The sequence below is a fragment of the Polistes canadensis genome, unplaced genomic scaffold (assembly GCF_001313835.1).
Source record: "Polistes canadensis isolate GaletaPanama2010 unplaced genomic scaffold, ASM131383v1 scaffold_13, whole genome shotgun sequence".
Classification (NCBI taxonomy): Eukaryota; Metazoa; Arthropoda; class Insecta; order Hymenoptera; family Vespidae; genus Polistes; species Polistes canadensis.
The window spans coordinates 1007282-1020829 of record NW_014569560.1 but is presented as its reverse complement, the minus strand read 5'-3'; the positions used below and the strand labels follow the sequence as shown (position 1 = coordinate 1020829).

Genomic DNA, 13548 nt, shown 5'->3' with positions numbered 1-13548 from the left:
TATATATATTCTCCCTTTTAATTTATTAATACAAGAAAATTCTTTTTATTATTAATAAGAATCTAAATTGTTCCTAATGTATTATCATAACACAATAATTCTCAAACTTTCATCTAAATGTAGATAATGCAACATTTAAATAACAAAAAAGAGTGAAAAAATAACTTTCCATTTAATTTATTATTTTAAAGAAGTCCGATAATAAAATTGACAAAATTATTTTTATATTTTAAGATATGAAACACACGTAAGAACACTTAAAAATATAATACATACTTTTTTTTATACATGGGATGGTGGTGATGATTTTAATCATTTCATTAAGATACAATAATTGTTTTGTCTTATTTTTTTGATTTTTGTTTTTTTTTTCCCCAGGTCGAACGCACGATTCTACGTACACCCTTTACAGATTGGGCGAAAGACTTTCAACAGGGGCGAGATTGTACGTTGAAACTGGAAGGGCTGACGGTTTGGATGCCGGGGGTGAATCACAAAATACCCTTCACTCTTTCACGGGGCCACCAATACCACAGGGCGAGGGTACAAGCATTGCAAGAGCCTTTCTCGATGGGAACCATACTTTAATAAGCATCATGGCAAGAATCAATCCGAGTCCCGATTGGTTCGTTGGGGTTGATTCATTTCAACTTTGCGTTGAAGGCAATTGGGTTGACACTGTCACCGTTGAGGTAACTATTACATCAAATTCTCTATTTTTTTTTTCGTTTTCTTCGCATATATATATTCGTCATTCTTATTTATTCTTTTTAATTTTTCAATAAATTTTCAACGAAAGAATTATTTCAATTGTACGACATAATTATATTATTTCATTTTTAGAAATAGTATATAAAGATCATTTTCTATAATATAATTTAGTTTTCAAATTTTAATATAAAAATATTTATGAATAAAATTATTTCACGCGTAGTATGGTGATGCTGTAAAGATGTTTGAACAATTTTGAAAATTCAACACGTTTGTATTTTATTCATTTATTATTAATTTCTAATATATATATACGTAATCGATTAAACTTATGGGGAAAAAACAAAATTCGATTTTCTAGTAGTGATTGTCCCCTCGTCTCATTAAAAAGCATCAGGGGGGTGGGGAGGGGCGTGAAGGAAATAGAAAAAATGTTCTCACTCGGTTATAAAACGGGAAAAGTAAAAAAGGAAATAGAACCATCATCTTCTATGTGTACGTGTATATGGTGTTACCCGTAAAATTGCATTTCCTTTTTCCTTTTCTTTATTTTCTTTTTTTCTTCCTTTTTCTTCATTCATTTATTTCTTTCTTTTTCTTTAGCTCGACCCTTTGGACGGTGGTACGGACAACGGGTTCACATTTACGGCTGCCAACTGGCCTACGCAACCTCAAGGAATCGCGTACAGAATCACATCCCGTTACCCGGCACATCCCGCGGGAAGTTTCTATTATCCAAACTTACCTCGACTACCACCTATAGCAACTCTTACTTTCACCAAGGTAATAACACAACACATCTTTTATGTCAAATATTCTTCGATATAATATTTTATTTATTTTTATTTGTATCATATACGATTATATTTGTGTCTTTGTCATTTTTATTATTATAATTTTGAATTTTTAAAAAATGTTTATATATATATGTGAGATCTCACAATGAAATCGTTTACAGGATTGGCAGATAAGTAATATAGAATTATTTTATAATATTCTCGACAAATAATCTTTTTTTTTCATTTAATATTTAATAATAAAACGAACATTAAACAATGATATCGAATTGATTTATCTCTCGGTAACGACACAAAATATGTAAAATATTATTATTTATTTAAATATATGTGTGTATTGTACTATTTTAATAGTAATAACAAATCTAATCAATAATCTCTCCCTCAACGTGATAAAATCAATTTATCGTGAGTAAAAGTTAGTATTATTGATTAAATAATTCGTCAAAAGTAATAATAACAAATTGACATTCTAAGATAAACGAAGGAATATAAAGTTCTAATGAATGGATGACCAATAAGAAACATCTCGAAACTTACATAAAAGAATACACATATATACAGACGAAAATACACTTGATAGTGAACGATTACGCCACAACCAACCACCCACCCCCACACTCCCACACACACATACATACATACATACATATATAGTAAAAGTAATACCCTCTTTCCCTGAAACAACGTTGGCTTTCCAAACGTTAGGGGTTGGTTAGTCGAGGGTAGTGGTAACTGAAGGGATAGAAGGGAAAGGGAGAGTTACTTCATCCACTGTCAATATTTATCTATTGGAATCTCACGAACAGTTACGTAAGACCAACCCGATTTCCAACACACAGAAACACACACACACATTTACACATACACCTTACGTTTCCCTTCGTTTCAACACCTGGGTGTCTCCCCCTTTAAGTGAACATTTTCCTCGAAACAAGTCCCTTTTCTATTCTCTCCCTTTACCTTTCCACCTTCACTTTCTCTTTCTATCAAAGTTGAGTTTGCTTGAAGGTAGTAGTAGTAGTAGTTATCCTACTTTATTCCTACTACTACTACTACCACCATCACTTTTCCGTACCTTGGGTGTCTTAGCAACATTTACGTGACACCCGTGTGGTAACAGGATTCGAAAGGTACCAACTCGTGTTAACTTGCTAATTATCTTCCTATCCTTTCGTTCATCACCTCTTCCAACCATTTCATCTAGCCCTTCATCTAAAACTCTATACCCTTTCCCTTTTCCCTATATGTATCTCATAATGTTAGATCTAATAGACATCGTCTTTCTCACTCTGATACCATAACACTTTGATTTGTGACACCTTCGTGATGAGAAGGAACAAACTTATGAAGCTTCTAATGATTCTAAACACACACACTCTCTCTTCTATCTATCTATCTATCTCTCTCTTTCTCTTTATATCTTTATCTCTTTCTCTCTTTGGGTTTATATAGTTTGCTTTAAAGTTAAACTACCTACCTACCTACCTACCTACCTACCTACCTAACCTACTCGCTTTAATCCTAACATGATTCACCATCGTTTACGATGCTAATCCGTTTTATTATACTTTCAAGTGTTTTTCCCCCTCTCCCTCCCTCCACCCTTCTTCTTCTTGTTTAATTATTAGATACGTTTAGTGTGTTTAATAAATTATAAAGGTATCGATGGAAAAAAAAAAGTAAAGATACTTGAGTATTAATTTTGATTAAATATTTTTGCTCAATTTCATTTTAATTTTTTCTTTTTTTTTTTATATTATTTGTATGTATATGATAATAATGATAATTATTCCTTTGTTTTTCTTTATATGTATTTAATTAATTAATTTTGTAATTAACGTTTAATAGGAGATAAATAAGATTAAATATGTGTTAAATAAATAATTGAATAAACTTGTAAAATTAATACTCTAATATCATTAATTTTATATTATTATATATTTCTATTTCGCGTTTTTTTATTTCCTTATATGATTTCATTGGATTCTTCGGTAACCTGCGTACCATATATATATATATAGTCGATAATATACAGAAATTCGTGATAACGGATATCACGAAACTCGAGCTTTGCTACCGATATAGTTTAATAAAATAAAATAAAATAAAATAAAAGAGAAAAAAATAAAAGGATAAGAAACTCGGTTAGACGAGTTTCTCTCTCTCTCTCTCACACACACTTTTTGTTTCTCTTTCTCTTTCTCTTTCTCTCTGTACATTCGGAGAAATTCGATATATCGGTATGACATCTCGATGAAAAAGTACTCTAATCGATCTCTGCAGGATATATCGAAATAGAAACATTTCGATTTTACTGATCCTCGATATATAAATTGACGTCTAACGTTTAGTTTCCAATTTCCAATAAAAAAAAAAAAAAAGACTACCGTAGAATTATTTTATCTCGTTAAAAAGAAAAAATCAATTTTGTGAAAAAGATTATTAGTAACGTTTTATATATAAAATAATGTTACAATTTTTAAATCTATAGTCAATCAAAATTGAACACAATTTTCTTACCAAACGTATAATGAAAATGAAACGTATACTAATCCCATTATACTAAAACAAATACAAATAAAAAATAAGAGTAAAATACTTATAATATAATATTAATAATAAATTGGTATAGAGCAATCTGCATAAAATTGATATAACCAATCAAAATTGAACACAATTTTCTTACCAAACGTATAATGAAAATGAAACGTATACTAATCCCATTATACTAAAACAAATACAAATAAATAATAAGAGTAAAATACTTATAATATAATATTAATAATAAATTGGTATAGCAATTTGTACAAGATTGATATAATCAATCAAAATTGAACACAATTTTCGTACCAAACGTATAATGAAAATGAGACGTATACTAATCCCAATATACAAATACAAATACAAATGAAAAAAATAAGTAATACTTATAATATAATAAATATAATAAACAAGAAATGCAACACACACCAATATACGTCTAAGTTCTCAATAATTCCAGAAAACATTTTATACATTTTAACAGTACACCCTTAAGATTAAAATATAAAGTAACTTAAAACAAGTAAAACTAAATAAATAAATAAATTCCCAGATCACATGATATTCGAGTTAGTCGTTTATGGTGATGGTGGGTAATGGTAGTATTGGTTGACCACAGCTAGAGTCGGTGACTATTGAGCTTACTCCTGTCGTTAATTTGTGCCCTTAGGGACTGTTTAAACGGCGGTAACGCGTGAGTTAGTATCGTCAACTACTGAAGATAAGGGGGAGAGAGTCACGCCAGTAAGCCGAATCGGTGTGGAGGAGAGGATTAGTTAGATTAGACTGAAAGCAATGCAATAGATGCTGCCAACTGCACTACTACTACACCCCCTTACAACGATATGTGTAATACACCGTATAAAGACATACACATACATATGTATACACACATACATATGCATCTAAACCTTCTATCTATCTCTGTCTAAATTTTATGATAAATCTTAACATCAATGGGGTAGGATGGGGGGGGTCTCAAACGTTCAGATAAGAAAACACATAATAGATCACCAACACTATCGAAGATAGTTGTTTCGATTCTAACCCACGTTGGACACGTCAAATGATACGCACGCAACCCTAATATCACAAACACGTGCTATGTGTCATCTTAAATTTTGCTTTCAACAATATTTATCGATGGAATTTAATTAATACTATTATATTATAGTGTATTTTTTTGTGGACACAGTGATTGTAAATATTGATGAATGATTTTCGGGGCCCTTTTTTTTTTATTTAATGCCTGTTTAAATTTTATGCATGTGTGTGCGTGGATGTAGGTGGGTGTGTGTTAATGTCACTTGAGATCTAATTATATTATAATAAAAATCGTGTGATTTAAATTATATCATTTCTTACAATGATTAAATATTCAAATAAAATATATATATAATATTAACAAAAGAGGAATACATTTAAAAAATTAATTCAACGATTAATTAATTGTCTAACCAAAATAAAAAAAAAAAAAGAAACACATTACTTTCTACAAACTTAAAATATCCAAATTATATTATATAATTCGATTGATAATTTTATTTGACAAAAATGAAATAAAAAAAAGAATGTGTTACCTTAAATTGTCAAATAATTAGGAATATTTGACAATATTCTTTAATAAAAAAGAAAAAAAAAAAGAAAAAAGAAAAAAGTAAATTTTTCTTTCGAAAGAGCAAGCAAAAGTAATACAAAATTCCGTCCCGCACTTTCGACACTTTATTTTTTCATGAAAAATCGTTAGTTACGAAATACCACCGTACATATATGTCAAGTGAATTCCAAGCACGTAAAGGTAGTGGGAACAAACAAGAAGGAAGGAAGGAAGGAAGGAAGGAATAAAGGAAGGAAGGAAGGAAAGGAAAGGAACACAGGCAGCAACCAACCCAAAACCCTTGCAGACACGTTTCGCCCTTTTTAAAGGCCGCGTGAGAAGAGGATTCGTTATTACAGTGTGCGCTCGTCTTCTCTTATCATCTTCCTTCTTCCTTCTTCCTTCTTCCTTCTCTTTTCTTTCTTTTTTTTTCGTCCTTATGTTGTATGTGAATACATAAGATCGTGCGTAGAAGAAAAAGAGAGAAAGAAAACGACCATATTAAATTTCTAAGTGGGTACTCCCGTTGAGATGCATTATAAATTTGGGTAGTATGAAAAAATAAACAACAAAATGCTTCGCTATCTTTTTTACTTTTTTTTTTTTCCTTTTTTTCCTTTTTCTTTTTATCCTACGTGACTGAAATCCCTGAATTTTTCTATTTATTTTTTTGTTTTTTTTTTCCTTTTATTATTAATATAAATTAATTATCTCGAAAAAGAAAACATATATATATTTATGATACTTTAAACTTATTACTTATTATTTACTTATTTTTATTTTTCTTATCACTTTTATGTGTGAATTGCTTTTTTTTATTATTATTATTATTTATATATCTCGTATATAAATGAAATTTCAGATGCTATTTAAATAAATGAATTTATCGAGAATGAATAAAAGTTAGGAAACCACGGAGATGAATTTGTTCTATAAAATCAAATTACTTATATCAATTAATTCTAAAGTTTCTCTTTATTCAATTAATTAATTTCATAAAAAACAATTAATCAATTTATTCGTAATGATCAATTCGTTTGATTAATTTATTCAATACACGTTAGACAATTGTGTAAATTATTTTGTAACTCGTGTTAAAAAAAAAAAAAAAAAGAAGATCCCCTCAGAAAAATTTATTAAACACTACATATCTATGCTACGTGTAATATTTCAATTAAAAAAACGCATTAACACTTTTTTAATATTTCAATCATGCAATTTTACTTCCAATTTGTAGCAAACGACATTTTCCACACACACATTTGAGAAAATAACGAATAATTCTTTTTCTTTTTTTTCATAAATATATAAAACAAACAAAATAAAAGAAAAACAACTATCTACGAAACAGCGACCAAATAAAACCAACCAACTTTTAATACGATTTTAGATGAAATTTGTAAAAAAAAACGAAGGAAGTTTATACACCGGTAAATATTTGACCTCGAACTTAGGCAGAGCAGGGCAGGCTTTCCTATCTTTCTTTCTTTCTTTTTTTTTAAATGCAATCGTATTTTCCAACCAGTCGTATTTACCATGTGCAACGGGGAAAGAAAAAGAGAGTAAAAAAAAATAATATATATATAATAAAAGAGAATCTTTTTTGATGTTGCTCTAATGGAAAACTCGAATTAAAAATAGATTCTGGTGATACGTAGTAGTAAAAATTGTTTTTTATCAAACACCGAGAAATTCTACAAAATTGGTATAAAGTATAAGTTCGTAACAAATGACAAAAGAATACTAAATTGGTAAGAATAATTTCTACCAGTTGGATTGAAATTTTGCCATTGTAAATAGAGAAAAAAAAAATAAAGAGAAAGAGAAAGAGAAAGAAAAAGAGAAAGAGAAATAGAATAGGGGGAATAGAGAAGAAAATAAAAAGCACCGTGGAAAAACTTTTTATTATACCATCGTAACTCGCGATTTTATTCATGGAAAAGAGAATTACAACGAGTGGCAGAGCATTGTTAAAAAGTTTTCATATACATATATATTTATATATATATATTTGTTATTAGACTTGAAACAAATAACTGGGTCATGAATACCACCAATGTGTTTGTTATCAAGTTACATAAAAGTCATTTCAATTGTATATTTCTTCTTATTCCTTTGTAATTCTTTTCTCTTTTTTCTTTTTTTTTTATACCACGATATATAATTATTAACCGTAAAGTTACGTTTATCATTTCTTAAATGTTTCATTTTCTTTAATCGTAAACAATTAAAATAATTTAAAATAACATATATAATATATATATGTGTGTGTTATAATTATAAAAGTGAATTAAACAAGTGAACAGAATTTATATTTTAGAATGATTATAATTATTGAATGAACAAAATAAAATGAAAAAAAAAAAACTCTATTACATAATAGAATGAGAATTATAGGCATGATCTTTAACGACACCCTTGAGAATCAACTGACCCCATTTTGTCGAGCGTTCCTTTGTCAAACAGAAAATAGAAAAGTAACGTTATCGCGAACCGATATCTATGATATATCGTATCCGATATAATCTATAGTTTTCAACGTTATCGTACTCACACATTTTAATGACATTCATCGATATTGATCGAATTGAGAAAGACTCAAAGAATTTATATGAAATTCAAATTATTTATATAATAAAACACACACACATATAATATAATAAATTTATTTAATATTATATTCATATATGAATATATTTTTATTATTACATCTAGAATAAATTTGTTTTTATTTTTAACACAATTAGTCCACTTTTAAAATTATCAATATATATAATAAATCATACATTTATTAATAATAATTTCTTTTTTTCGATGATGTCATATACTCAACATAAGATCACGAGATCTTTCATTACATATATATATATATATATATATATATAGATCAGTATTAAGGGCAGTAACAAGAGTTGACAATTAGTCGATCCTTATAACGTTAATGAAACACTCTTAATTAAGATATACGTTGATACATAACTAGTATAAAATATTAAAAAGAAAAAAGAAAGAAAGAGAGAGAGAGAGAGAGAGTGAGAGATAGTTATATCAGTAGTATAGCAAAAGCAGCATGTTCAAAATCATGGGAACGAAGTTTATGCCTTTATTACTATTCCTGGGAGCTGTTTAATATCATAATAACATTAGTTTACCTGGTATAATAATTGGCTACCTTACCGAAACAGCTTCGTAATTACAACACACAATAATTACTATAGCCAACAACACGGTGGAACCAACTTAATAAATTAGTAATACCGTTTGTAGGAACAAATGAACCCAACGAACGAATCACCACCTAACGCGATACCTGACTTTATAGCAAATATATTCAACAGACTACTATTCTGACCTCCTCCCTACCTCCCCACCTCCCCTCACCACCCTCCACCTCCCCCACCACCCATCCAACCCCCAACAGGACTACTACTATGAGAGTACTATTACTATTACTACGATTACAACACGACTACTACGGAAGTGGTTAATCTGTCGACGGTCAGACAACCGAAACGAGTACTACGAGTACGAGAGAAGGCAGAACCAATCGATTAACGAATTCAGAGAGTTGCCTGAAAATTAATTTGAAAGGTTAATTGTTTTCCCATTTTCGCGTTTCGAACGTAAACGCCAAATTACTCGTTAATTTTCTTCTTTTTTCTTTTCTTTTCCCCTTTTACTTTTTCAATTTCTTTTTCTTTATTTTTTTTTTGCATTTTCTTTTTTCTGTTTCATTTAATTGCTTTGTTTCGTTTCATTTTTTTTATTTTAATTATAAAACGTTAGCTTTCTGTGTGTATGTGTGTGTGTGCTTTGTGTTTTTGTAAATGTATATTCTGTAATACTATTTGAATATAAAACTAGTACTAAGTAAAATAATAAATTTAATTATATAATAATAAAAAGTATTAATAATATATTATTTAATTAGTATAATAATCTCTCTCTTTCTCTCTCTCTCTTTTTCTCTATCGATTAATTAATACAGGAATGTTTCTGGAAATTAATTTAAAATGTTAATCGTTTGGCCATTACTTTTAATCTCTAATTTATTTTGTTCTTATCGCATCTATTAAATGTTGCTATGTAATTTCATTTTTATTATTCGTAAATATTAAAATAATATTAATGATTTATATAGAATATAAAATTGATTATAAATTACATATTTTATAAATTGTGTAATTAATATACCGAATTATATTTACTTTTCTATATTCAATAATTTGTTATTGACCAATAAGAAAAAGGATTTATTAGATATGACAGAATCCACACATTTTTAATATTTATAAGTAATATTTTATCTTTATTTCTTTGACCATATTTTACGCGAAAAGAACAATCAATTAAAATACAAAAAAAAGTATCATTAACTTCTACATATGTTTATATATATAAATACAATAATAGCATACACATAAACTCCGTTAAACTAATTTCCATTTTCAAACGCGCGATAAACATGATTTATTCCCAATGTGAGAAAATCTTTATCTTTGATATTTGCACAACGAATAATAATCAGTGAATTTATATTTCGTTTATATATATACTCCAAAAAGAAAAAAGAAAAAAAGAGAAAAAAAAAGAAATTATTCATTAAAAATTTCGGACGCGAGAGAATTCATTAAAAATGTGAACTTTTGTCTTTAACATTTAATCAAATATATATAATATATATATCTCGGAAGCATAACACCTCTGTTCTCAAATATGTTCTCAATGAAATTAATAAATTAAATTTAATACAAATCTTTTGTGTCGATAGACCGTGAATTAAAAAAAAATAATTCAAGCCTAACGTATTATTATATTAAAAAGGCAGGTATACAAAAATAAAAATAAAAATAAAAATAAAAATAATTATATAATTAAATATATACTCAAATATTATATATACATATATAAGATAAAAAAATGATCGATATATTGCAAACATTATCTAGGAAAATAATTTGAGAATAATTATTAATAACGTTGGGAGGATAACGTAAGGGTAGTAGTTAATTATAACGGTGGTCAGCGTGTAATTATTGCATTTATTACGTGCTCGGTTTTAGAACGTGAAACAGCAGTATCGTGTATATATGCATGTTGCAAGTGGCAGTCAGGCAGGCAGGCAGGTAGGCAGGTATATAACACAGCTTATGTGTACCATCTCCCTTGAAAGCTTGGAACGTGGTTAAAATGTGTCGATAATCGGACACGCGTGACGAACGAACTGAACACGCGAATTGTTGTGAAACGAGATACATCATGTTCTATAAACTAAATCACGATAATTAGTATACAACAATAATAATTATTCGAAAAGGAAACAAAAAAACCCATTAACCTTTTATGCATCTATCAAAGTGTACAAAAATAATAATAGAATTTTGTTATCTATCGAAAAATGTATGAATCACAAAAATTGTAAATTATTCGGATGAAATAAATAAGATAATTATAATTAACACAGATTGGGGATAACATTTATTTTTATTTAATTTTCTTTTTTTATATTATATTATATATATAGATAGGAGAATTTAATTTTACTATTTTATTGCTATACAAAATATAGCAGAAACAAAAAATGTTGCATCCACACATACACACACACACAATCTCCTTCGAATAAATATCATAATTACAAAAAAAAAAAAAGAAAAAGAAATCACAAATATTTTTAACGACGAATACGGAGTAGCAATGCGACTGAAAACAAAAAAAAGATAAAAAGACAAAATATAATATAACGTAGTCGCGTTGCGCGCGTCGCATTTGAACGGCCATTGTGGTGCAGGCAAGTGGTGCAACAACTACACAAGTGCATTTTCCGAGAAAATATGCATACTCGTTCTCCCACGTCGACTACTATATTTCGATTGGCTTTCCTGCCTTTGGGTTTGCCATGCCGTCACGGTTGTCCAACCACCGACAATATTAACCGTTGATGACGACAATTAAGAGAAACAGAGACAAAGATAATATTAAATATGGAAACAGAATGAAAACCATGAGACAAAGTGAGAGAGAAAGAGAGAAACAGAAACCTTTATCAGATTTCCCCATCTATATCTTTCTCTCTCATATTCTTTATCTATCTCTTTCTATCTTTATATGTATATTTCTCTCTCTCTCTCTCTCTCTCTCTTTCTACTTATCTATCCCTATCCTTGTCTATTTTTGACTCTGTCTATCTGTCCATCTATCTATTTGTTTGTCTGTTTTCTCTCTCTTTCTCTCTCTCTCTCTCTCTGTCTTTCTACTTATCTATCTTTATCCTTGTCTGTTTCTAACTCTATCTATCTGTCAGTCTATCTATCCGTTTGTACGTTCTCCCTCTTTCTCTTTCTCTTCATTATCGTCATTATCGTTTAATCTATCTGTCTATCTATCTGTCTGTCTGTCTGTCTCTGTCTCTTTCTCTTTCTCTTTCTGTCTGTCTTTGTCTACCTGAATGTGTCTGGCGGCCCTCTTGTGATTAAACGACGTAAAATTATTATTCGATCATTAAATCGTATTATGGTCCAGGACCCCATCACTACCACCACCACCACCACCACCCCACCACTCTTTCCCCCACATCGTAATAATTCAAAGGCATTCGCGCAGCGTCAACAACAATCTCTTGAATATTGGAACCCCACATTCATGATGATATTTCGCAAATATACTATTGTAATATTTATTTCTTTTATTATCATAAATAATATATATATATATATATATGTATATGTATATACTTTTGACACACATTGATAAAAGATTCGATTAATATACATGTTCACGTGATTAATATATATAAGATAAATAAAATAATTGTTAAATGTGAATAATTTTCTCTAACGATTTATAATTTATTAATTATGAACAATTTTGTTCACATTGGGATAATGATAAAAAAAAGCATGTATTATAGAATATATTTTGTATGATTTTTTGACAAAAAAAAAATAAAAAGAACAAATAAATGTGAATCGAAGAAAGAAAAGAAAAAGAAAAGGAGATTTGACTTTGTTTTTTTGTTCTTTCATGGCAGTTTCTTTCTCGTAGCCTCACCATCAGTCGAATTTATGAACCAAGCCGTGTATACAAGAGCGTTTATGGGGGGTGGTGGTGGTCTTCGCCCCTTGACAAATCACCATGCTCTGTTCCATTCTCATATACAATCCCCTCGTCACCCCTGGTGAATAGATAATATATTCGTGAAGTGGTTTACTGGACGGATCCTCTCTCTCTCTCTCTCTCTCACACACTCACGCTAACACTTTCTATATCTTTCTCTCTCATATACAGTAACAGCATATAACGTATAACACACTAGCTATAATCAAAACCACGAGATGATATAGAGGTGGTTTTGTGGTAGGGTTTTCTCTTCTCTTTCTATCTAAAATAACTGGAAACACATTTCTCCTCTGGCTTTGCACATGCACATGCACATGCACATGCAAATGCACAACTATTACCGGTTGTTGGCACACTACAAAAAGCACATGGAAAATTATCGGTTCCACAGGACCCTCCGAGAATGAGCAAGTTCATTCAGGTGACAAAAATTTCTATTATCTCTCTCTCTCTCTCTCTCTTTCTCTTTCTCTCTTTTTTTAATGTATGGGAAAATACGAGCAAAGTCCAGAACTAACGAGATTCGTTGTGTTGTGAAAAGACAATTACGAGCATCGTAATAAAATGTACACGAAATAATCGTAATTTTATTTTTATGATTGAATTATGTGTTGCGAACGAATTAATCGAAAATTTGTATTATTTAAAAAAAAAAAAAAAGATAATGAGAACGATGAATTTTAGAAATATCTTGAAAATAATCGTAAGAAATTAATTTTCTTAATATTATTTCTAAACGTAAACTGATAACAATTATTGTATCAGAAATTGGAATATAAC

The 13548-nt window shown here is 29.2% G+C and overlaps 1 protein-coding gene across 4 annotated transcripts in view; it reads left to right on the top strand.

Annotated features, from left to right (window-relative positions):
* The window catches only part of LOC106793369, a 186646-nt gene that overhangs the window by 150848 nt on the left and 22250 nt on the right, over window positions 1–13548 (top strand). For all 4 annotated transcript variants that reach the window (XM_014760245.1, XM_014760244.1, XM_014760241.1 and 1 more), the window contains exons 4-5: window positions 379–692; window positions 1315–1494. In XM_014760245.1, coding sequence (XP_014615731.1) covers window positions 379–692; window positions 1315–1494 — 494 coding nt within the window. The remainder of the gene's footprint in view (window positions 1–378; window positions 693–1314; window positions 1495–13548) is intronic.